This window comes from Salminus brasiliensis, chromosome 11 (genome assembly GCF_030463535.1).
Source record: "Salminus brasiliensis chromosome 11, fSalBra1.hap2, whole genome shotgun sequence".
NCBI lineage: Eukaryota > Metazoa > Chordata > Actinopteri > Characiformes > Bryconidae > Salminus > Salminus brasiliensis.
In genome coordinates this window covers 8,509,830-8,537,380 of record NC_132888.1, presented here as the reverse complement: position 1 = coordinate 8,537,380, position 27,551 = coordinate 8,509,830, and the positions used below count along the sequence as shown (strand labels likewise).

Here is a 27,551-nt window from a genome sequence, read left to right as displayed (position 1 = left end):
ATCAGAGATTAGAAAAGGAAAGGAAAGCAGCACTGTTTCTTTTTCCTAAGTCTAGTCATCTAGGGCGGCACAATATGGACAGAATACTTTATTGTGACTATATTGGGACATAATTATATTGCAACAAATTAGTCCTCTGATATTCCCAGCTGTCCATGTGGCAAGGTCTATTCTTCTGTAGCATGGAAAATACTGGGAAATTGAGTTGTTATTATTAAGTGACAGGAAAAATAGGTGTCCTGTAGGTGTGGTGTAGGTGTGTTAAAGGGATTACTAGAAGGTCACCCTGTATTTAGCTTAGAATAGTTAAATAATGAGAGTAAGGCACATGGAAGTGGAAAACTGTGAACCATTAATAAAAAATCCAGCATAACCAAAACTAAGCTTGACAACAAGCCAATTCCAAAATCCTTTTACATCCACTCAGTCCACTAGCGAAAGCCCTAGTTAAAGCCGGTGAGAATATCAGGAGGGCAAGACAATATCCTGTTGTTGATACTGGAAAGCAGCACATCACCTGCAGGCGCTGCTAGTTATGGGAATACGGGTTGCTACGTGAACAAGGTCTCGTGACTGTGTTTTTTCTCATGCCAGTGTCCGCAGAAGGGGAGCTGAAACTTGGCTAAGGGGGATCCCTACATTCATGGTGGAAAGGGACATGCAGGCCATTTTCTTGGTTCCCTGTTGTTTACATGTACTACTATTGGCCACCACAGCAAAGAAGCCACTCACTCAGTTTCACAACAATGCACTAAATCACACCAGACCACTCTGATTTATCTGGACAACTTGACAACATATTGACTTTTGCAGTGGAATTCTCTTATATTAACTCCTTAAAGCCCATACGCAGGCCTACACTTTAGTCGTTACCCTCAAAACTGCATTACTACAAAATTAACATTTTAAGAGACCCTAAAACAGAACCTTGTGGGACTCCACAAAATGGTGCTAAACTCTTACCAAGTCATTCATAGTAGTTTCTGCATTAAAAAAAAAAAACAGGAGTAATGACAGAATAATAAACCTAGGGTTCAAAAGATTAAAGGCCAATACAACTCCACTGCTTATTACACACTAAGGCTACAGTAACTACAATACTGCTTCTGTAGAAACTTGTGGGGCCTTTCTCTGGTAATAGATGTTCGTAATAACACTTTCGGTCCGCCGGCGGGGTGTAGGTTTTTTAAGGGGTTGATGCATGATGTGATGCATGGTGTAGCCCTGCTTCCAATCTGACTTCTAGTACAGTGTAGAGTAGGGCTGCACAATATATCGTTTCTGCATCATCATCACAACATGGGTATGCGCAATTGCATTAAATCGCAGTGCATTAAAAACACCAGGACATGTTGGATCATTGATTTCTATTGCAAAAAACTATTGCAATGTCAGGTTTTTTTCCAATATCGTGCAGCCCTAGTGTGGAGGCTTCAGTAAGCATTCTGAACCTGCTGGCTCTGCTGTGGTGTGCTAATGCCAGTGGTTACAGTATGCTGGAAGGAACACTGCTGTGGGCTGGGGAACAGGGTCAGCCAGCCATCTGTGCCCTATAGCTCTGGGAAAGACAAAAGGAGCAGGCCACACACACACACACACACACACACACACACACACACACACACACACACACACACACACACACACACACACACACATACATATATACATATATACACAGTCCTTCTGGGAGGCCACATCTGTCCCAGCTTTGACCATGGATACCCCCTCCAAAGCTCAAAGCCCAAAGCCCCACTCCCCATTCACCCCATAACTCCCCTTCTCCATCTCCCACTGCACCTACTGAACTATCAGTCCACCCTCTGCTGAGGACACTGAGAGTATCTGTGTATGTGTGTGTTGACTGAGCGTGTGTGGAGGTGGAAACATGATCTGATGGTGCCGCCTCTCAGCCCAGGCAGAGAAAACAGCATGGCCTCATACATACATCTGTCTCTCGCTATCCTGCCAGCTTTTTACATACACAAAAGACAGGTGGTGCAGAGCAGAGCAGCAGATAAGGCAGGGGGGGAACTGATTCAGCCTCTCTGTGTCCCTCGCTCTCTCTCTCTCTCTCTCCTTCTATCTGCACGACAGTTCAGCAGAGGCTACAGAGGAGCCTAAAAGCCCGCTCTCCCTCCACTGATGCTGAGAGCCTTGCAAAATTAATAGGAGTAATGAGGTCCCCAGTGAAGGCAGCTGAGTCAATCTTTAAAGGCTAGGCCTCGTTTTAGATCCCTCGCTCTTTCCTCTCCTTCCTTCCACTCTTGCACTCTCTCTCTCGTCCCCTCTCCTGTTTCTTGGACGGGCCTTGAACCCACGCTGGTGCTGAAAGACCTGGGAGACGCCTTTCTGAGTCCTCTGCCCGTCTGGAGACCCTCTGTTTTCAGCCAATCTCGTGCCTGTCCTTTTCTCTCTCCATTCTATTAGAAAGACGTCTTGATTGGCTTCTCTCCTTCTCAAGAGGAGGGAAGAAAAGGCAGGAAAAGACAAGCAGCAGCAGCAGCGAAGTGGAGGAAATCAGCCTTTTCTTTCCACGTTCATTAAAGCTCCGGCTCAGAGAAACACCCTTAACTCCATCCTGCTCTTCTGTGCTCCGACTTCACCAGCCTGCCAATCTCTCCCCACATAACGAGGACCGTCAATACAATACAAAGCACAACGAACACGACACCTAGCCCAGAAACCTGTCAGCATGTTCACTCTTCTAGATCATTTTTTTGGGACGCGCAAGGTTTCTGAGAAATAACAAAGGCTCTATTTAAATTGATGCAGACCTGGAAAAGGATTTATCTGCCTTTGATGTATTTCTTCCGAGTCCGGAATAGCTACTGTATAATAAAAATAACCAGAATGAACTCTAAAATAAGCTTCCGCCAGATGAAAGCTCTAAAAGTGAGCTCCCTTTAAGGTAAGACATTAGGAGCCGAAATTATGAGTTTGGACCGGTCAATCGCTTTTGTGATTTCTGACAGGTTTGGGCATGTCTGGTCAAATGTCACACTGCACACTTTAATGCTGCAATGCTAATGCTGCATATAAAAAATAAGCATAGCATGTACAAATATCATGGTACATTTTATATGCAATGTTTTATTTTCCCAAAATGTTACATTTAGTGACTAAATAGAAATCTGCAGAAAATGTCATATTTGACCCTCTGGGGTCTATGAACTCACCGGCGCATCAGCAGCATTGTTATTAATATCTCTGTGATAATACAGCGCAGAAATATGGTTCAAATATTTACTGGATCTGTAGAGCCCATCCTTTCTATTGTGTCTCATTGTGAGATCGTACGTGACTCACAACTAAAGTTACAAGGCTATGAAGAAGGGCTGAAAAACTGGCCTTCTGACTCTCGCAGGTGTCTAACTGGTGGATTTTTGTGTCCATCATCCACCTATTATCTGTAGTTGGTGGATTTCTATGTGGTCAGTCTATGCTTGATCAATAGACACTCAAGGTTCAGGTTTAGGACCGGATTAAATCTTTATACAGTGCTGTATATCATAAGGGGCCTCATTCAACCATGTCATCACTGAAAAGCCTGAATCCAACATGAATATCCAAATGTGTCTGTGAACCTCTATCAGCCATAACATTAAAACCACTGACAGGTAAAGTGAATAACACTGATTATCTGGTTACAGTGGCACCTGTCAAGGGTGGGATTTACATATTAGGCAGCAAGGGAACAGTCAGTTCTTGAAGGTGATGTGTAGGAAGAGCAAGCATAAGAATCTGAGCCACTTTAACAAGGACGAGGCAACTAGACAACTGGGTCAGAGCATTACTGGTATGCAGTGGGAATCAGGCTTACCAATAGTGCTCAAAGGAAGGACAACTGGTGACCCAGAGGCTCATGGGCACTCAAGGCCAGATAAAAGCTAATGTGGTCAGAGCTGGTTTGGCAGCACGGGGGGTTACACCTTATGCAGGTGGTATTAAATGTTATGGCTGATTCCTACATACGTAACCCAGTGTTTGTGGGAGATGGCGGTCAGCCCTTGCTTCTGTAAAAAAAAAAAACTTCCAGACGCCCCCTCCCATCACCCTCTCCCTCAAACACCCCCACCTCCCCCCAGAAGCCCCTGTAAATGGAGCAGTAGTCGATAGATGTGATTAAAACATCCTGCTCTGGGGCCTGGCAGCCACACACAGGAGAGAGAGCGAGAGCGTCGAGTGACAAGGTCAGCCAAATGTCAGCCAGTGTGTTTGTGAGTGCGTGTGTAATTGTGTGTGTTTGCACGCGCATGTGTCAGTGTGTGTGTGTGTGTGTGTGTGTGTGTGTGCGTAAGTTGATGTGGAAGGCTGTGACAGTAGCTGAGTGTGTGATATATGGTGGTAAGAGAGGAAGGGCGGAGTTATATGGTCTAGTTCTTGCTGGCATGGTAAACAGCAGGTTTAGCAGGTGAGTAAGATGTACAAGTGTGTGCGTGTGTGTGTGTGTGTGTGTGTGTGTGTGTGTGTGTATGGCAACTGGCCAGGCAGTGGGTCGATGTGAGGCAGGAAGCAGACGGCCACAGCGCTTGCGCTGCAGTTCCTGTTCTCCACGGGGTATCGCTTTCTCAGTGCGGCTGCTCAGGACCGCAGAGCCAACACCCAGCTCCAAACGCACGCACGCACACACACACACACACACACACACACACACACACACACACACACACACACTAGGGGTATAAAAATACACAGATGCATTGGGATGTTTTAATCTCAAGATGGCAGTTTAACAATACTGATCATTATAATTGATTAGATTCCATAATAATAATAATAATAATAAAAATAATAAAAATACTAACTATTTAGTACATGTCGTCGCTGTCCAATGAAAAACATGTATCTCCAAAATGGAGAAGGTTAAAATGGTGTTTTGAATGAAAGTTAATGAAAGTTTAATTACTATTTATATAACTATAGAGAACATATAGTTCCTTTATTATTTATGTGTGCCTTTATAGTACATAAATGTACTTATTATTAAGTAAATACATAATAATTAACTACACAGTACATATAGCTCCTTTACTATGTTTATATATGTATAGCACATACATATACCCTACTGTTTACATATAACTACATAGTACATATTGCCACTGCCCAGTGAAAAACATTTTATCTCTACAATAGTGACTTTATAAGAAAAGGTTAAAAATGTTCTGAGCTCTGAATGTAAAATAAGAGTTTATTCCAATTAATTTAGAGCATTTCTATTGGTCCATTCATCCAGTACTATTTACACAGTGCATAGATCAGCTACAGGGTTCAAAACTAAAACATAGTTATTTTACTCTTTGTATAAGTATATAGTACATATAGTTCCTTTAGTATTTATGTACAACTTTACAGAACATATATTTACTTATTATTAAGTAAACATATAGTAACTAACTATATAGTACATGCAGGTCATTTACTATATATTATAACCACACAGTAAATATAGCTCCTTTGCTATTTATATATATAATTATATAGTATATTTTAATATGTATCTAACACTATAGTAATTATAGTTAGTTCACTATATACTGCTGTATAAATACCTTAGTTACATTTGTCCAATCAGTATAGTTTGAGACATAATTCCAAAATACACAAAAAAGCTAACTGAATTAAATCATATTGTAATGAAATCTGAGATTTGACAATGAACTGATTTTTTCCCCCTAAAGAAAATTACTCCAATATTCTTATGTAAAGTATCTAAGTAAATTTTAATATTAGATTAATACTAGTGTTATAAAACAGTACTGTCTGAAGGTCATAGATGTGTAAGTTAAATGTACATTATATACACTTTGGTGTAGCAAGAAGAAACAGTGCTTTCTCACTGAGTTACTCTTGAGCAACCACCTAACCAACTGCTCTTTGGGTGCTGGGGTGGCTGATCACATCTCCAGATATGTGTGTTGACCCTATTCCCTAGTGTGAGAGAGTGTGTTCATTGCCACCAATGGGTCTAATGGTGAAGGGCTGGAAGGGTGGAGGTTGAATTCTGTTCTGCTGTGTGATGACTGTAACCTGTGTGTCTAATTCTAATTATTAAGGGTGTACAAGTGCAGAAACCCCCCCCCCACACCCAAGACCTCTGATATCATCTAACTCAGAACAGTGGTTGGTGTAGCTTAGTAGCCATCAACAATGCCTTCCACTGGCAGAGTTTGGTTCAGTTCCCTGGCCAGGCACACACACACCACAAGACCTAGCCTAACCTAACAAGACCTAGCCTACCTGTGTTACATCTTTCAAATCATTGCTGTCATGGACAAACCTTGTATCTCAATTTTTTAGGTTTTTCACGTTTTGATATAATGTGAGTCTGGCAGTTGTTCTTTACATTGTGTCAGAAAGTCATGATGAATGGACCAATAGAAATAGTCCAAAATGACCTGGAATACAATCATTTTACATTTATTTTCATTAAAAGTAAGAAGGCTTTTTCCTTCTCCTGTAAAGTTGCCATACAATGTTTGTGATACAATGTGGAGATACAATGTTTTGCATGACAGTAAGTCAGTCTAGATCAGACCTTGGGCTGAACACCATAAATAAAATGCCATGAAACTAAAGTTGAATGCATGACCACCCCCAACCCCCAAACCTCCACCCCCACCCCAAAACATCACACCAATCAGAAATTCAATCACATCATCCTTTCAATCAGGAAGAACACGAGGTGCGAATCTCTCCCTCGGCACTACTGCTGGATACGGCAATCGCAGGAAGTGAAAGGAACTATGAGAATTTATTTGTTACAGCCGTGAAAAAAAACACCTCTCCCCGCTCACGTCAGCAGGCCAATCAGTCAGGCGGTAGATGCGTTATGGCAGAGGGCAGAAAGTGAAGAGAGGGAGCCGGAGAGGGCTCAGCTCCAGGAAACCCAGCAGAGAGCGCAGCTGGAGCTTTTCGCAGGAAAACGGCAGGGTCCTGAGACCCCCGAAGACGCAGCGTGAGTGGTCAGTAGGTGCTGTCACTCAGCAGGAGCAACCAATTACCGGCCAAGAACAGACGAACCATGAGAGTACTCCATAATCAGTCTTCTAGGGACCAGATATGTCAATATAAGGAATTTTCCCTTCACTGTATCTAGGCCACAACCCAAGCCTAAAGGACTAGTCTGTAGCAGACGCTCCTGCAGTTTTAAACAAGGGTACACAGGCGCATCCTACATGCATGATGCTCCAGGTCCGCGGTGCAATATCTCCACCTTTAATTTAGGAGATGATTACAGATAATGAAAATGCTGTAAAAGGTCAGTAAATGTTAGTTGATGTGGATGAATTTCAATAAAGTCAGTTGTTAATAGGATATGAGTGTTTATTTATAGTAGAAACAGGCACTGCTGTCTAAAAGAGTAGAGGAATCATATGTCCAAATGTTTGTGGACACTCCTTCTAAAGAATATGCACACATACACACAGCTTGTCCAGTGTGAATAGAATAGCACTCTCTAGAGCAGATCAACATGAACCTATCTGCACCATACCTAAAGTAAAGCCTGGGCTGGAAGGGTATAAAGCCCCCCAGCATTAAGCTGTGGAGCAGTGAAACTGTGTCCTCTGGAATAATGGCTGATGCTCTATCCAGTGCTTTTGGGATGAGTTGGGGAGTTGGGGTGGGGTGGTAATCATCCAACATCCTGACCTCACTAATGCAATCAAATCCTCACAGCAACGTCCCAAAATGAGTAGAAGGCCTTCCCTGGACAATAGAAAAGGTTACTCTAATTATCTTCCCAATTTAGCTGAGCCAATCTACCCACCCAGTGAGAGCACGGCCAATTGTGCGCTCTCAGGCTCCGGCTGCCGATAGCGAAGCAGGATGACCCTGGATTCGAGCTTGCTATCCTCAGGCCATAGTGTACTCTTTTTCAATAGCCTTGGATTTTGGAACAAACAATGAATGGGTAGGTGTCTCATTAAGAGGGGCACCTCTTAACAGCTAATTAAAAAAGTTATGCTTAAATTTAGTTAATAATAATTTGTTTATGTAAACAATACACAGACAATAAAGCCTTTATTAGCTTGTATTCGCATCATAGGAAAACCAGAAACTGCTCGCCAAACTTGTGTCGCGCCTGCCGTTAAGGACCAAGTGCTGCATCCCAGCTGGTGTGAAACAGCCGTAAAGTGGGAACTACTAAACGGAGTGACAGACTTTCTATTTATTTTCTGTTCAGAGAGGAAAGGAAACGAGAACCCACAGTAGGGACATGAGAGACCCCGATCTCCTCCAGTCTCCACCCTAGTCCTGTTTCATTATTACTACTTCCACCTGTGCATATGCTTGTTTTGTGCTCCTCTGTCCGTCGTCAGGTGGACAGATGTGAAATAGCTGCTTCGAGCTTTGTGTGGGTGTACAGTGTTATTTTTCTTCATTCCAGAACCCAAGTCAGCTCCACCAGGGGTTCTGTTCCAGTTTTCAATAAAAGGTCTCGCACTTCCATGCTGTCTATATGCCTCCAATGACAAGAATATAGTGTGTACAGGAGAAGAGGTAAGAGTAGATGCAGATGTAAAAGAAGTATTCACCTGTTTATGGGGTCCTCTAAGGATGTGCGCTCTTGCCCCCTCACAGGCTGTCCTCATAGCCTCCAGAGATGGAGTCCCCAGCAGGTCAGTGATCAAATCCAACTGCAAAACAGAGAGAGAGAGAAGAGTGATAGAGAGAGATGTTACTCACGTGTTCATAGCAGTAGCTAACAGACACCACTTTGGCTGGTACAGTGGCTCAAATCCGATTTTCTTTTTAATGTGAGTTTAATCCAACATTTATCTTAACTGTTCACACTCCTAAACTGAAGTATCACAGAAGCTATCAAGCTATCGAGTTCCAGTGGCTGACAGCCGAGCATGCGTTCAAGCTCATTGTAAAAAAAGGGCACATTACTAGGACACGCCCACTTATTTGCTTAGGCGTCCTTGTTTTGTTTTTATCTACTTTTTATTTTCTTTGGAAACTGTAGCAGCGCCCTCCTATGGCCACATACAGCCATTACTTTTGAATTTTCTTCAAACACGGCCGCGATACAGGACATCTAACTGTGTTTAGACAGAGACATCACCCCAAATATTTGTATGAGGCCTGTTCCCTCACTATCCCGCCACTGAAAACCTCCCTCACTGCTGTTGCCCATTTCCCCCTTCTCCTCAGCTCTCCTCATTTACGAGCAACGTTGTGCTGGATTGAAAAAAAAAAAAAATCAGATCTGGCTGTTCTGACTGATCCCCATTGCTACATATCGGATAAGTATCACATTTAAATGTCAGATTCAGTGTGTTTCCTGCTGTTCACCCTGCCACATGGATAACACACCTGTTTCACATAAAAGATCCGATTTGGGCCACTTCTACCTGCTATGGGAACGTAGCCTTTGCCACTCCCTTAACCCTTACATGAACGAGTGTTTCTCTGATCACTGACGTTCAACTCAAGTGCTGCTCTTTTGCTTTTGCTTTACATGACTATGCACACAACAGCAGAATCAAAGCTCTATTGTGTTAGAAGGTACAGAGGGAGTTTCCAATCCCAGTCCAGGAGACCTACCTATATATTCTTCCCCTCAGGCATCTAGCAAACCAGATTAAGCTCATTAGCAAGCTGTTCAAATGCTGGTTCAGGTGTTTTAGAGCAGAGTGTTTCCAAAGTGTGCAGAATATGGGGTCCCTAGAACTGGCTTAACTCTTAGGGTATCCATGTTTAGACATGATCCCAGCCTTCCATCACCTTAATCCAGCACAACGACAGTTAAGAACTGCGAATCTTTAGCTCAACCCCACTGACCTCTCTGTCTTTCATTCTTTTGCATGGTTGTGCAATATTTGCAAAAATGCAGTAACAGGTCAATAGGTCACAGTCTGACCCGTTACCGGACCCGTTCCAGGTTTATCTGGAACTAGGAGGTTAAACTCTTCAGCAGCACAGCGGACACTATATGGACAAAAGTATTGGGACACCTGCTCATTTACTGTTTCTTCTTAAATCAAAGGCATTAACTCCCCAACTCATCTAAGAAGTGTTGGATGGAGCACAATCATTCTACAGCTCAATGCTGAGAGGCTTTATACCCCTCTAGCCCACGCCTGGTATTAGGCAGCACAGTGCCAATAGGTTCATGTTTATCTGCTCCAGAGAGTCCTGTTCTATTGGCAGTACATCTCTACAGGGGCTAGACAAGGTGTGTGTGTGTGTGCAATAGGTGCAACTTAACATAGCTGAATGCATTCATTCGAAGAGGGTGTCCACAAACATCTGGACATACAGTGTAGCTTTTTTTATAAACCAGATTTGGACCATCTGGACCATCATTAAAACTATGATCTTAAGGTCAACAGTCTAAGACTATGGTCTTAATGATAAAATGGGTCGATCTGGGTCAAGTGTGTGAACTATCAAGGGTAGAAAGGTCAGACCTAAGGAAACACACTGGAAGAAAAAAAAAGGTAATGCACTAAATTGGCTTGTTTCCAATATGTACATTAGTTTCACATCAATCAAATTCTCTTTTATTATTATTATATATTGATATTAATGAGGGCTATCCTTACCCTTATCCTTAGATATTTAGAATAAAGCACATTGAGTGCATCACTTTTTTCAGCACAAAAAGTCTGAACTGAGCAGTAAGGCTTGTACTCCAGTACACAGCCTTCATATGAATGAACTCTAGCAGCACCTGCTGGATGGGGCTCTGGGCCTGAAAGAGGATGCGTCGGCCCAGCAGCTCAGCAAAGATGCAGCCCACGGACCAGATGTCGATGGCATTGGTGTAATGGCGGCTGCCCATCAGGATCTCAGGGGCGCGGTAGTACTGCGTCACCACCTCCTGGGTCATGTGACGTGACTCGTCAGGCTCCTCCACCCGAGCCAGTCCAAAATCGCAGATCTGAGGCGAGAAATGAAGATTACATAAGGCGTTGTATAATTCATAGATTTTAGAATGATTGGGACTTTGAGAAGGTGGTAGATCTTATAGCATCCCACAACAGTCACAGCAGTCTTTTATGCTGACTTGGTTGAAAACAAGAGCAATAACAATGTAAGTACACTGCCAGTCAACAAGAACTGCTGAACTGTTAGTTTTGGAATGGTCACTGATAAAACACCAAGTCCAAGGCCTCTCCTGGCCTTGATGACCGTCTCACACCCTCACTTAAGTTCTTAATGATGTTTAAACATAGAGTGGATGTCCTGAAGAAAGGCAACCGCTATCTTACTCCTCTCTAAGGTTGTATTGTTGGTGCTTTTGTGGTGATTCTCCAGAAAAGAAGGAGCAGACCGAAGGCCAAATGCCTTTGGATACTGCAGTTATGGCACCCCATTCTGAAACTGCAACCATAACACTAGTCATCACAAACCATTTATACTCTCATAACTCTCAGACATACTTTCAGACATCTGGACTATCAGAGCGCATACGTTAGTCTGCCCAGCTGAAAAAACCTGCATGGCCAGCTCAAGTTGGACCAGCTTGGTTGACCAGTTTAGCTCTTGAACAGCACAGGGTATGTTTTAGCTTGAGTTTGATTGTTTGACAAGCATGATCAGCCTGACCAAGCAAGACAACCAGTATGATCAATCTGATTGACCAGCTTGACCCTGCTAGTGACCCCCATGACCAGCATGAGCAAGCTGGTTGGCTTGTATGACCAAGCTGGTTGACCAGCTTGACCCTGTTGGTGAACCGCATGACCAGCATGAGCAAGCTGGTTGGACCGTATGACCAAGCTGATTGACCAGCTTAACCCTGCTGGTGACCTGCATGATTAGCATGAGCAAGCTGGTTGGACCGTATGACCAAGCTGATTGACCAGCTTAACCCTGTTGGTGACCTGCATGATTAGCATGAGCAAGCTGGTTGGACCGTATGACCAAGCTGATTGACCAGCTTAACCCTGCTGGTGACCTGCATGATTAGCATGAGCAAGCTGGTTGGACCGTATGACCAAGCTGATTGACCAGCTTAACCCTGTTGGTGACCTGCATGATTAGCATGAGCAAGCTGGTTGGACCGTATGACCAAGCTGGTTGACCAACTTGACCCTGCTGGTGACCTGCATGATTAGCATGAGCAAGCTGGTTGGACCGTATGACCAAGCTGATTGACCAGCTTAACCCTGCTGGTGACCTGCATGATTAGCATGAGCGAGCTGGTTGGACCGTATGACCAGCAGGACCAGTATTACAAAGCTGGTCAACCAACATGACCAGCAAGATCAGTGTCATCAAGCTGGTTGTCCAGCATGGCCAACATGACCAAGCTGATCGACCATTATGTCCACAAATATTTGGACACATAGCGTCTGAAGCTAATTTTGTATGAAGTGATGAATTGAACAGGCCCTTGAAAACAGTGCACTGCTAACAACGATTTCTGATAGCGTTCCACTTAGTCCACACTTCAGAAAGCCCTTCAATAAACCAATGAGTAGCATCTCTTTCTTCTCAGTACTTTTCCTCGACTGGCTAAATATAAATTAGTGGACAGAATGACAGGAATAGAGCGGGAGGAGGAGGAGGAGGAGGGGTGGAGAAAATGAATGTAGCGCAGTCCTTGGCTCCCCATTATTCACAAAGTGCAGCTTTCCATCCCAGCCAACTGCTCTGAGGCCCATCATATGAAACGGGCCCCATGGATGGAGAGCGAGGGGAGAGAAGGAGGACAGAGAGAGAGGAATGGAGATATTTTGAGGAGAAGACGTTAATCACCTCTCCGACTAGATGGATGAAGAGCGATGCAGTGTGTGAGTGAACACACTACATGAAAACCTGTCCTAAGAAAGCATGATTTCATAACACACACACACACACACACACACACAGGCGCTGATTCTGTACATAAAGACCTGTCAGTTAGAAGACAGACAGTCAAAGAGTCACTGAAACCCACAGAACCCACCCAGACACCAACACAAACACTTCTCCGAGGTGCGGAGGGGGAGCGCTACTTTCCACTAAAGCGAGGGAAATGTTTTCTCTTCCCGGAAATGGGATTTAAAGGATAAATGAGCTAATGCATGCTAAATAATTCCCTGTCTGAAGCCTAAGAGCTTGATCTATTCCCTCTCTCCCCTCTAGCAGATTTCTCTAGCTGCCTGACCTACTGCGCACACACACACACACACACACACACACACAGAATGAGAGAGAGAGAGAGACATAGGAAAAAGTAGTAAGAGAGAGAGAGCAAGGAAGAAGGAGGAGGGGAGGTGACAGAGGTGAGCAATGGGGAAGAGAAAGAGGGGAGAATAGGGGGCAATTGGAAAGAGAGAGAGAGAGAGAGAGAAAGTAAAAGAGGAAACGTGTGTGAGGGTAAGAGACAGAGGAGAAGAGGGGAGGAGAGAGTGGAAAGAAAGGGAGTAAGAGGGGAGAAAGAGGAGAGGAAAAGAAGTGAGAGGATGGGAGGAAATTACACAGAGAGAGAGAGAGAGAAAGAGAGAGAGATAGGAGAAGAAGGGAGGAGAGAGGAGAGGTGGGAGAAATGAGAGAGGAGAAAGCGAGAGAGTGAGGAGAAGGGAGGAGAGAGAGAGAGCGAGAAATGAGAGAGGAGAAAGAGAGAGTGAGAGATATGAGGAGAAGGGAGGGGAGAGAGAGAGTGAGAGAAATGAGAGAGGAGAAAGAGAGAGTGAGAGATATGAGGAGAAGGGAGGAGAGAGAGAGTGAGAGAAATGAGAGAGGAGAAAGAGAGAGTGAGAGATATGAGGAGAAGGGAGGAGAGAGAGAGTGAGAGAAATGAGAGAGGAGAAAAAGAGAAAGAGGAGAAGTGAGAGAGAGAGTGATATGAGCAGAGGGGAGAAGTGAGAGAAATGAGAGAGAGTGAGAGATATGAGGAGAGGGGAGAAGTGAGAGAAATGAGAGAGAGTGAGAGATATGAGGAGAGGGGAGGAGAGAGAGAAATGAGAGAAAGTGAGAGATATGAGGAGAGGGGAGGAGAGAGAAGTGGGGGAAATGAGGGAGGAAAAAGAGAGAGAGTGAGAGAGAGTGATAGGAGAAGAGGGGAGGAGAGAGGAGAAGGAATGGAAAAGAAATGCGAGAAATGTAGAGAGAGAGGGGGATGGAGAAAGAGCAGACAAGGGGAGGACAGAATAAAAGAAGAAGAGCGGAGAAACAGAAGAAGAGAAGAAATGAGCGAGAGAAAGAGTGAGAGAGGAGAGATGGAGGAGAAATACAAAAGAGAGAGAGAGAGAGAGGGAGAGAGACACACACACACAGCAGAGATCTGTCTTTGAGCTCCCGAATGAAGATTTATGTCAGGAGCTGAGCACATGAATCAATCCCAAAAGGGCCCTGACCCCACAGAGCCAGAGCTGTACAATGGGTATGGTCTTTCTGAAGCCCCTCAGTGAGAGCTCTGTTACTGAGGCCTTGCTCAGCACAGAAACACACACCACTATTATACATTAGTCTGGAGAGTGTGGCATGGTGTGTGTGTGTGTTTATGAAGAGAGCAAAAGGTAACAAACACCATCAGACACCCAGGGGCCACATAAACACACACACACACACACACACACACACACACACACACACACACACACACACACACACACACACACACACACACACACTGCCTATATACAGTATCCTCAGAGCCATAGTGTAGAAGGTAAGGATCTGGCTCGGGGGCAGTTGGAGTGTATGTGGGCTGACAGGGAAGGACATCTGATCACAGGCCGGCGTGTTTACATCGCGACAGTCTTTAGACTCACCTTGAGCACACAGTTGCTGTTGACCAGAAGGTTGCCAGGTTTGATGTCTCTGTGCAGGATGCCAGCGGAGTGCAGATACTTCAAACCTGCGGACACAGAGGGGAAATACAACAGAGCCAAATCAGCCCATCGCTCCTGGTGGTCTTTCTGTAGCTGAATCCTGGTGCATCAGTGCTGCTGCTGTCCTGTTGGTGATTCACGTCCTGCTGTACAAAAGCTGTGTATACTGTGGAATACTCAATACCACACCCACCTGACATACAACACCCCTGGAACAGCAGCAGCTCAGCAGATCCAGTTCTCAAACCCACAACCCTATGATCAACAGCCCAGTGCTCTAACCACTGAGCCACCGCTGTGTACATGACCAGCGATTAATCGACACTTTCTTATGGATGGAAGTGAACAATGAAAAGAGAGAGGTGCCAAAAGAAGCACTGAAAAGACCTCCAGCATTAAGTCCTTTCTGCTACTACATTGTTATAATGCGGGTATGGCAACTCTTGAACTGTTGACTAGGGGGCAGGGACTATGTGGACTGTTGAGCATTTCTAGCAAATTATTAAGAAAGATATATGTTTTAACTGGGAAAAGTGAGAGATTTTGAGAGAGACGTTGCCTCTGTCACACTAAATCCTCATATCTCCAGAACAGCAACTTTACAGAAAAAGAGAAAAACCTTCCAGACCTTTAATGGAAGTCAACATAAAATGATTTTTATTCTTTTAGGTGTTTTGGAGCATCCCTATTGGTCCACTCATTATGAAATTTGAATAGAATGAAAATAACAACGGCCAGATTCACATTATGTCAAAAAAGGATGCTACTGATTAAACTTACCGTTCGACTTTTAACAAATGATAATATCGTTAGCCACTAATAATTTAAACCTGTTTTTAATTTAAATATAAAAAATAAGGTTTTATAGTATTTATAGATTTATTTATGATTTATAGTAATAAAAAGTGCAATGAGAATAATATTAACAATAATATTAATAATAATAATAATACTAAATCAGAAGAATAATTTAGACAGTATTATTAATTATATTAATATATATACTGTGCTGTGTCTGTGTCTGATCTGCTGTGTCTGTGTCTGATCCACTTGTACCAGCGCAACACACACTAGCACACAACCACCACATCAGATCACTGCCACTGCAGTGCTGCAAATGACCCACCACCCAAATACTAACTGCTCTGTGGTGGTGCAGTGAGGTCCTGACCTTTATAAACAGGGTGAAAAGAAGCCAACAACGGATGTAGAGATATAGTCTATAGTCTGTAATTTGCAAACCAGGGGTGGTCATAATATTCCGATATATGTAATAATAATAATAATAATAATAATAATAATAACAATTTAATTACAAGCATGCTACTACTACTTATAATAATATTATTAGCATAAAAAAGGTTAAACGTGCCCATCTGATTTGTTAATCTAGCTTATATGCCACAGAAGTTGAACATGCTGAAGAGATCCAGAATATTCCCGGAACTACACTTCAAAAATAATCATTATGTCGGTCTATATGTCCTGTGCCCTGTTTTGTTAAAAAATAATAATAATAATAAAGGTGTAAAAATCAGGAAGTCCAGCACTTCTGTGCTGTAGAGGACGTTACTTAATTCTGGATGTCCATTCAAAGCCAGGGTCTATTTTTAGAGCTTTTTAAGGAGACTCTGTTGGTTTTCTTTTCAACACTCACTGAAAACCACATGATTAAATGGCAGAATGTTGGCTGTTTCACTTAATATTCTAATACACTTGTGCCAATTTGCTGCACAGCGTGGTGCTGACCGTACCTCAGAGTAAAAATGTGTGTGTGTGTGTTTTGGGGGAATTGGGGGGGGGGGTGTATGAATATGTAATTAATTAGTGTTAGTAAGTGTGAGTAGCGTAAGTGTGTGTGTGTGTGTGTGTTACCTCACACAATCTGAAAAAGACTTTTTTACATGGTCAGAGATGACGGAGTGTGTGCATGTGTGTCTCATCTCAGAGGATAGATCTGGTTAGGTAAGACTTTGACATGGATTTGTTGATTTTTGCTGTTGGAGCTGTTCTTTACATTGTGTCAGAATTTCGTGACAAATGGACCAATAGAAATGCTCGGAAATTACTTAATAAAATAAAATATTGACTTCCCTGAGCTTCCTTCTCTGGGATGAAAGAAAGCTCCATTTCTTCACAGATTGCAGTTCCAGTGCTCCACAACCCAATGCTGGGGGGCTTTACACCCCTCTCACCAATGCTTGGCATTGGACGTGGTGATTTGGGCTCATGTTAAGCTGCCTCGGAGTGTCCTGTTATATTAACACTGTATTTCTATGGAGGTAATGCGAGGTAAAGTTGCCATTATGGAGATACAAGTGAGGTAAGGATGTTGGATGATCACCCCACCTCATCTCCAACTCGCATCTCTGCTCAGGGGCTTTATACCCCCCTTACCCACACCTGGCATTAGGCATGGTGCCAAAAGACTCATGTTTATCTGCTCCAGATAGTCCTATTCTATTGGTAATCCTTCTTTCTCAGGGTCTACAAAAGCTGTGTGTGTGTGTGTGTGTGTGTGTGCGCATTTGCACATCTGTATCATCATCATTCACAATGTGCAGGGTTTTATCCCATCAATGTTCTCCCTAGTTTTAGCCACATCCAATTCCCACCCAGGGAATAGCTAGGACTCAGGGTCAAGCCGAATGTTCTCAATGAATATTTAGCTTCAGAGGGCTGTGTGTGTATGTGTGTGTGTGTGTGTGTGTGTGAGAGAGAGAGAGAAAGACTTACCTCGGAGGATCTGGTAGAGAAAGACTTTGACATGGTCGGAGCTGAGGGGCTGAGGAGACACGATGATTTTATGCAGGTCACTCTGCATCAGTTCTGTCACCACATAGCTACAGAGACGGCTTCATTAAGGAAAACCACAGCGCCAAAAATAACAGCATGAAGTGCTTACACACACACACACACACACACACACACACACACACACACACAATCAGGAGGGAGTTAGCTGAGAGCAGTGAGGCTGGCCAGAGAGCCGTAAAGGAAGTTGTGTTAGAGGAAGATGAAGGAGATGCTCATTTTTAGTCTCCTCCAAAAAATGCAGGACCACATACACATACGATCAAAAGCAGGAGACCCTTCAGGCCAAAGCCCCTCATAGAGAATTCCATCAGACACTCCGTCAGCACTCTGCTGGCTCGGTGAGTGACATGCCGTGCCAGGTAGAGTGGGATCGTTCTCCGCAAGGGTCTCAAAAAAGTGCCAATCTGATGGAACCTGGATACATAAAAATAATGGATGAACGGACTGAGTATTATTAGGAGGGTTTTAATGTACTCAGTGGAGCTCACGCTGGGCTCAGACCGAATTTTCTCTGGCTATCATCAGGCTCGGCATTAAAGGAACAGTTTGGTGAAAAGTCAAATCAGCAGATTAATTCCTTTCCCAAGACGCAACCAATCAGCTATGAAATATTTGGTATCTGAAGTTTGCTTCTTGGGTCTAGAACTGGAGATACCGGGCTAACGTTGCTAACAAACACTGCATTTAGACTGTCACCAATTTCAGTACAAATACAAATACATGCCAGAATCTTCATTTATTTACTTCAAGCAAAATTGACATGGTTCCTGCTTTTAGAGAAAGTGAAGTATTGATTACCACATTGATCAGTCGAAGTCTGAATCCAGTGATTGTTAGCAATGTTAGCCTAGCATCTACTGTCAATCCATGGCATTTACTAAAACATTTTTCTCCAATATCCTTATGTAGCGTCTCAATACATTTCTGAAGTGCCTGTATTCACGCAGATGGGATTGGTGACAGTCTAAAGCCAGTTGTTGTTAGCAATATTAGCCTAGCATCTCCTGTTCTAAACTAAAAGGCAAACTTCAGACCCCAAATATGTCTTGGCAGGCAGATGGCGTTTGAGATGAGAGATACTTTCTATTAATTAGATTTTTTGCTGAACTTCTCCTTTAAAGCTCTGCACTGAACTGAAGCTAATGTGCTGAATAACCCTGATACATATTTATACAGCATTTCCACGTGACAACACCATAACATCAACACTAAATTCCCAAAAGGAGGTAAACAAAAAGAAAGGAGACACTTTACTTCAGTGGAAATTATGGACATATTTACACTGATGGTATTTGGCAGGTGCTCTTATCCAAAAGGACAGACCCCATAGACCCCACAGACCCTGCACGTAAGCCCACACTCCAGGTTTTCAGGTATAACTGCATTACTGTCATAACTGACATCAATTTCATAGGCCCTAAAGCAGAACCCTGTGGGACCATAAAATCCGAACTCTCTCTCTCTTTACCTTCTCTGAGTAAATGGTCACCCAGCCCGACCTGCGTCAGACCAGCTGCCACCTACCAGTCCGACCATCAGCCCCCCCCACCCACCACCACCCATAACAGACCAGCGGCTCATCCTCCTACCACTGCTACCTGTTTAATGACCATGTTCAAACCTAAATAGACTCGTAACTATCTGCCACTATTAATATCACCACTATTAACTATCTACACCATGATTATTATATTATGATTATGATCAGAGCAGTTCAACAGTATAGATGGTTTGGTAACTTTTATCAATAATCTATAAATAGTTCTGATCAGAGGAGGATGGGTCGGGTCCCCCTTGTAAGTCTTGGTTCCTCCCAAGGTTTCTTCCTCCAGCTCTGAGGAAGTTTCTCTGTTGGCTGCTCACTGGGGGTCTTCCATTATTTCTTTTTTGTCTCTGTCTTTTACTAATTACTAATTATGTAAAGCTGCTTTGTGACGACAACAGTGTTAAAAAGCTATACAAATGAATCTGACTTGACTCCACTCCACTCCAGATATGCTAACCCAGTTGCCGAACAGGTAGCCAGAGGTAGTGTCAGGAGTTTTGTCCCCAGACTTTCACTGGCTTTTCCAGCCTGTCCACTCTCTGAATCAAGTGAATTCAATGTGCTGCTTTGTTTGGGCGTGCTCCCCACCTCACAGCACAGCGACAGAGCCGGCGTAAACGCAGCGAATGAATGAAAGCTGCAGTCGTCTCCTGTCAGCAAGTAACAGAGACAGAGAGGCGTGGGAGGCCTCTCCAACACACTTACTGTACTACTGCGAGTATTCCACTGCTGGCTCTCTAAATACACAGAAAACAGGCAGAGGGGGGAAGAGGAGGAAGAGGAGGAAGAGGACGAGTGAGAGAGAGTAGATGGCTGTGGGACCGGTACAGCTATTACACTGCATTTGCATGGCATCGGCTAAGAGCAGGCAATGTACACACACTGCTGCCCGGTCAGCAGGAACTGCATTCACTCTCGCGTGCGTGTGTGTGTGTGTGTGTGTGTGTGTGTGTGTGTGTGCGTCTGGAAAAATTATTAGAGCCAAGTGTGCAGCTTGCTCGATTGATCGTCTACTGTTAGGAGGGACACAAACATGCAAGTGCAAACAGCTGCAGACACACACACACACACAGATAGCCATTTACAAAAGCCCTGAAAAAGCCCCCACTGCTCTGGAGGGAGGGGGTGTGCTCACTGCCCATAGTCATGAGTGTGTTTGTGTGGGTTCAATGTTATGGATGGGTTAATTGTAGATGCTAATTGCTAATTGCTAATTGCAGTGTCTGCGCAGCCATGACCCAAAGGTTAGAGAAGCAGGCCTGGGACCAGAAGGACACCGGTTTGATCCCCTGGACCAGCAGGAAAGGAGTGAAAGGCTTGAAAGGAGTGAAGGAACAGTGCTTTCGCCTCTCTTAACATCTATGAGTGATGTGTGTGTGTGTGTGTGTGTGTGTGTGTGTGTGTGTGTGTGTGTGTGTGTGTGTCAATAATTACATCCAGTTTCCACCCAACAGCTGGTTTATCTAATCAGTGCTTCATTAAAGTAAATCAGGTGAGAAGATCAGCCCCCAAACCTGTTTTCCAACCATCATATCAATAACTACTAATCATGTAACTGATTATTGATAATTGATAAACGCACGTTAACCACGGATTCATCACCAAAGTTTAACCATAACAGTGTGGAATACGGTTTTCCTGCCGCCGGTGATCGGCCACACATGTGCAGCTCCAACGCTGTGGGGTGAGAGCGGAGGGCAGAGCTCTGTTAGTGAGGCGTGGGGGAATCTCATGTGGACGTGGGCTGAGTGTGAAAAGGACAGACCTTCATCTAAGTCAACCTCAGAACCACCGACACCACAATTAACTTTTACTGAGGAGCCGAATAAAGGGGAAAAACACTGAGCCACTTAACCACTACATCACAAACTGACTGTCTAAATAAAAGTCCCCAATACCGAAGAACAAACAGCCTGTGACGAACAAGCAACATAAAAGTCCCTGACACAAACGAACAGATCGTATCAAAATAAAAGTCGCTAATACAAACGAACAGGCCGCGTCAAAATAAAAGTCGCTAATACAAACGAACAGGCCGCGTCAAAATAAAAGTCGCTAATACAAACGAACAGGCCGCGTCAAAATAAAAGTCCCTGACACAAACGAACAGGCCGCGTCAAAATAAAAGTCGCTAATACAAACGAACAGGCCGCGTCAAAATAAAAGTCGCTAATACAAACGAACAGATCGCATCAAAATAAAAGTCGCTAATACAAACGAACAGATCGCGTCAAAATAAAAGTCGCTAACACAAACGAACAGATCGTATCAAAATAAAAGTCGCTAATACAAACGAACAGACCGCGTCAAAATAAAAGTCGCTAATACAAACGAACAGGCCGCGTCAAAATAAAAGTCGCTAATACAAACGAACAGATCGTGTCAAAATAAAAGTCGCTAATACAAACGAACAGGCCGCGTCAAAATAAAAGTCGCTAATACAAACGAACAGATCGCATCAAAATAAAAGTCGCTAATACAAACGAACAGATCGCGTCAAAATAAAAGTCGCTAATACAAACGAACAGGCCGCATCAAAATAAAAGTCGCTAATACAAACGAACAGACCGCGTCAAAATAAAAGTCGCTAATACAAACGAACAGGCCGCGTCAAAATAAAAGTCGCTAATACAAACGAACAGACCGCGTCAAAATAAAAGTCGCTAACACAAACGAACAGACCGCGTCAAAATAAAAGTCGCTAATACAAACGAACAGGCCGCGTCAAAATAAAAGTCGCTAATACAAACGAACAGGCCGCATCAAAATGAGTCACTAAGCAAATGAAGACAGCGTCAAACTTAAAGTCACTAACACAAACGAACAGACCGCATCAAAATAAAAGTCCCTGACACAAACGAACAGGCCGCGTCAAAATAAAAGTCGCTAATACAAACGAACAGGCCGCGTCAAAATAAAAGTCGCTAATACAAACGAACAGATCGCATCAAAATAAAAGTCGCTAATACAAACGAACAGATCGCGTCAAAATAAAAGTCGCTAACACAAACGAACAGATCGTATCAAAATAAAAGTCGCTAATACAAACGAACAGACCGCGTCAAAATAAAAGTCGCTAATACAAACGAACAGGCCGCGTCAAAATAAAAGTCGCTAATACAAACGAACAGATCGTGTCAAAATAAAAGTCGCTAATACAAACGAACAGGCCGCGTCAAAATAAAAGTCGCTAATACAAACGAACAGATCGCATCAAAATAAAAGTCGCTAATACAAACGAACAGATCGCGTCAAAATAAAAGTCGCTAATACAAACGAACAGGCCGCATCAAAATAAAAGTCGCTAATACAAACGAACAGACCGCGTCAAAATAAAAGTCGCTAATACAAACGAACAGGCCGCGTCAAAATAAAAGTCGCTAATACAAACGAACAGACCGCGTCAAAATAAAAGTCGCTAACACAAACGAACAGACCGCGTCAAAATAAAAGTCGCTAATACAAACGAACAGGCCGCGTCAAAATAAAAGTCGCTAATACAAACGAACAGGCCGCATCAAAATGAGTCACTAAGCAAATGAAGACAGCGTCAAACTTAAAGTCACTAACACAAACGAACAGACCGCATCAAAATAAAAGTCACTAACACAAATGAACAGACCGCGTCAAAATAAAAGTCACTAATACAAACGAACAGACCGCGTCAAAATAAAAGTCGCTAATACAAACGAACAGGCCGCATCAAAATGAGTCACTAAGCAAATGAAGACAGCGTCAAACTTAAAGTCACTAACACAAACGAACAGACCGCATCAAAATAAAAGTCACTAACACAAATGAACAGACCGCGTCAAAATAAAAGTCACTAATACAAATGTAAAAACAGGAAGCAACAAAATAAAAGTCGATAATACAAACAAAAAGACTGTCAAAGTAGTCATTATTACCAACAAACAGGTTGTATCAAAATAAAAGCCACGAATACAAAGTATTAACACAAAATAGTTTCAAACTAAAAGCTAAAATTAGTGTCGTGTCGTGTCTTTTGTGTTGATCCGAAAAATTATTCGATCCTTGACTAAAAAGCTGTGATCCGATACGAACCATGAGTTTTGTAATCCCTTACACCACTGCATATCATTCCAATGCCACATCTACCTGCTAGTATCTAATCAGTGCTTCATTAAAGTCAATCAGGAGAGCTGCTGATGAAACTGAACAAATCCATGAGAAGATCAGCCCCCAAAAACCTGTGATCCTTTAAAAACAACCTTGATGAAGGTCCATGAGCCGAAACACACTGGTTGCTAATAAAGTGAGGAAAATCTTCTGTCATCAAGGCTTTACCCGTTTCAAGCTCTCTGTTCTTCTAATTAACATTTCAGTAATTACAATCCTAGTTTATCTGATCTGATCTGATCGGGGAGCTGCTGGTGGAACTGAACAAATCCATACAGTGGCTGGAGTTCTCCCTGGGTGCTGAGGTGGCTGCCTCACTGCCCTGTGCTCACTGCCCATAGTCATGAGTGTGTGTATGTGTGTGTTCAATGCCATGGATGGGTTAGATGCAGAACCTACTGAACCCAAAGCATGATCTTAATCTCAATACCCATAAAAAGCCTGAAAGAGACGTTCTGCAGACTCGGTGTAGGGTGTAAAAAATGGCACCAGTGTGTGGGTGAGGAAGATGATGCTCATGCAAGTGTGTTTCTGTGTTTGACTCACAGTGTCTTCCCACAGGCCTACACACTCCACGAGGTGTTTTATTTTTTAGTTTTTTTATAGAGGACAAGTTTATTTTCTGACATCTCCTCTCTCGTATGTGCCAGCACTCATCTTAATTAAGCTACAGAGAGAGCAGCTCCGAAATGGCAGCAACACACGGGTAGTTTTCCATTCAGAACTTTATCCCGGGTTCTCTGGTTCAGAATGAAGGCAGTCTGAGCGGGTTTGTGAAATATCGCCAGGTAGGATAAGTGGAATGAACTGAAGAGGCTGGATCTTGTCCCCTTGACATTTACTGGAAAACGTCCCTCCGTTTTTCCTCGGTGAAACAAGGGTACTTTAATGAAACCGTGAAGCAGTGTTCTCCGGCTCGTGTAGGTGGCATATCATTAAGAAAGATTTGAAAAAAGATTTAAGAAGGAAAATGTAAGCCATAATTAAGAACCAAAAATAAAACTGAAAAACAAACAAACAAATACTGCCAGTCTTAGGTAGCCATGGAAATGATTATTATGAAGGTTATAAATAAATACATAAAGTAAACGCAACACATGCAACAGTATACCAGTAGTTATTCAGGTTATTCACACACCACATGTCCAAATGTTTGTGGACACCCCTTGTAATGAATGCATTCAGCTACTTTAAGTTGCACCCATTGCTGAAACAGATGTGCAAATGCACACACACACACACACACACACACACACACACACACACACACACACACACACCCCTTGTCTGGCCCCTGTAGAGAAGAACTGCCAATAGAACAGGACCCTCTGGAGCAGATAAACATGAACCTATTGGCACCATGCTGCCTAATGCCAGGCATGGGCTAGAGGGATATAAAGCCCCCCAGAATTGAGCTGTGGAGCAGTGGAACTCTGGTGTGTCTGTTCTCTGGAGTGATGATGCTCCATTCAACACTTGGGGGTGAGGTGTGGTGGTGATAAGGTAAGGTTGACTTCCTCGCTAATGCTCTGGTCGCTGAATGCAATCAAATCCTCACAGCTCCTCCAAAATCTAGTAGAATGTCTTCTTCCCTGGATGGTCGAGACAGTTCCTCCAACAAAAGCCCTTGATTTCTAAAGAAACAATGAATGAGCAGGTGTCCCAATACTTTAGTCCATATAATATATCAACATACACTGCTCAGATGCACAGTACCTTTGCACAGTACCTTGCCTTGACCTGTAAACAGTAATCTTGAACCCATTACTGTTCTGCGGCCTCCTGCAGGGTTCTATACCAGACCATACCTTAATAACAACCCTTCCTAACAACAGCACTCTTTATAATAACAGCAAGCATTCTGCACCGTGTTCCATATGGGTAGTTAATGATAAGCCTTAAGGTGTAGACGTCTGTGACGTTTAAGAGCTTAATGCAAAGTAGGGATGAGATTATGTGTGTTTGTGTAGAGGGTGTGGGTCCACAGACCCCCTGACCCTTTTCTTTTACCCTCTTTTTCAACTGTGCTCACATCCCTCCACCAGGAGCATGCCTTACATGCTTATTTACAGAGGAAAACACCAGTCTGTATGGGCCTTATTGCAGAGCATTGCAAGAAAACCAGCTAGTCTGGGTCTCAGACCTGTATATAAGGCTATTATTACGCAGTCTGCATGTCTACAAAAGGTCCCGGACTGCTGTCATCTTCACATGAAGACCTAGAAATGACAAACATGCAGTGGAAGCTTCTCATAAAGCAAATTCGACACCCGAACAAATCTCTCACTTCTGCAGCATCACGTCTGAAACCCAGATTTTCTGTGTGTGTCAGTGAACACACACACACACACGTGTGTAAGCGCGTGTGAATGACGGAGATGAGCAGTGCTCGGTGGCTCCGCGGAGAGTTACGCGATGAGTCAGGCACGCCACGTTGCAGAACAGAGGGCTTTTGTCACGTATCTAACACAATTAGCCCCATGCAAATGACAGCCAAGCTTGAGTGGCTTGCTGAAATGCAAACTACACATCCTTTGAGCCTCTCTGCTCGGGGGAGTTAACGCTCGCAAACACAGGCACACATGCACTCGCTCGCACTTGCACTCGCGCACACATGTGCGACGGAGTGGATCCGGAGGCAACAGAAAGGCTCTGAGGCTGGAGCTGTTACGCCTTTAAAACTGCCAGTTCCTCATGGCCCATGACACTCCTACCCTAAATTAGAGTACCCCCCCCCCAAACCCACCCCTCCCTCTCGGTCACAAACGCTCCCTGGTGCCTCGTCGCAGCGGTCGCCATGCCAACTAACCCAGGCCGAATGCGGGCAGAGAGTCACCTGCGGTCTGGGGCCCCCTGTCCTCCCTCCCTCCCCTCTCAGAAATGACTAACCGACAGATGAGATCTAAACGGGGGAAGTGGAGCTTTCCCACTATTCAGTTCCCACAACAATTACATGGAAAAACAGCCATCCACCTGCTCATAAGACGCACCACACTAACCACACACCAGACGTGGGAGGAGAAGGCTAAAAGTTTCCAAGCACTGATATTGAAACGACTGAGTATCTGAGCATCACTGAGATGACTGACCTGTCTGAGAACTGATTAAATACAATACCAAAGGCCAAAAGTGAGGGGTGTGAAGAACAGTAGCAATATAGAATTAAATAAAACCCAATAAAAGTTTTCACACCTCAGATCACGCTCCGAACCAAGATGCATCTGTTCGATACAGTGTAAACATCTAATCCAGTTCTTTCTGGTTTCACAATGCAGTTTACAGAGCCACTCTTTGCAGTAGTCATCACCTACGTGGGCTGCGTTACTCTGTATTTGACATTAACTGGTTTGTAGCGGGGCGTGCATCAGACACCACTGCGTTCGGCAGGTTGCCTTTCCCGGAAAAATTAAATGAGCAGATTCACAGTTTCACAAACCTGCTGATATTACGACTTCACTACCAGCAGCAGCAGCTTCTATTGCATTCAAACTCAATACTGGTTCCAATTCGCCAAAAATGACTGTGTGCGTCGTCCAACACTGACACACTCAGCAATAGATCATGTAATAATCGCCCCTGTGTGCTCCTGACGCTTGTTTTTAATTGGGATGTTTGGGTTAGGCCTGACTTGACTTCCTGCAATTGGTCCAAATGTCCGAAACTAGTGGTTTAGCTTGTTCTGGACTGACACCGGCTCTCTTCCGTAGGACCATAGCATGGTCCGCGACACCCTTCACACTACTGCCAGGCTTAGCTGCTAGAATCTCTTCAGCTAGGTGGAACTGCATACCATGTCGACTGAATACTGGATACTAGAGGACTCAAAGAGGACAGCAATGCTATCTGGTGAGACATGTGCCAGACTGTCTTGATGAGAAACAGTCAGTTCCAGGAAGTAAAGCAGAAAGGGTGTATGTGGTGACCGGGTTTTTATTATGCGGGAAAGCAAACTGGTTTCCATACGCATTGCATTGACAAGTGTGAGCAGAATCTCAACTAAGTAGATCCAGATACTATTCGGATATAACCGGACCCATATGTGGTCATTTTAAGGCTCATGATTCAACCAAGCGTTTGCTGGTTGGGGGCATTTTATGATCCAGGACTATGAAACACAAATGGCAAGCATTTGATGTAGTGGATCCTGTTTCAATTCAGCTAATTAATAAGAGCTGACGGATTCCTGATAATTAGGTTTGTCTCTACAGATTGAGGCAATGTACTTTCTTTAACATGACATCATGCTTTTGCTGCATCTGAGACTCTCA

The 27,551-nt window shown here is 43.7% G+C and overlaps 1 protein-coding gene across 3 annotated transcripts in view; it reads right to left on the bottom strand.

Annotated features, from left to right (window-relative positions):
• The window catches only part of nlk2 (nemo-like kinase, type 2), a 102,218-nt gene that overhangs the window by 12,113 nt on the left and 62,554 nt on the right, over window positions 1–27,551 (bottom strand). For all 3 annotated transcript variants that reach the window (XM_072691579.1, XM_072691581.1, XM_072691580.1), the window contains 4 exons: window positions 17,517–17,623; window positions 14,721–14,806; window positions 10,688–10,897; window positions 8,544–8,645 (listed from right to left, as the gene is read on the bottom strand). In XM_072691579.1, coding sequence (XP_072547680.1) covers window positions 8,544–8,645; window positions 10,688–10,897; window positions 14,721–14,806; window positions 17,517–17,623 — 505 coding nt within the window. The remainder of the gene's footprint in view (window positions 1–8,543; window positions 8,646–10,687; window positions 10,898–14,720; window positions 14,807–17,516; window positions 17,624–27,551) is intronic.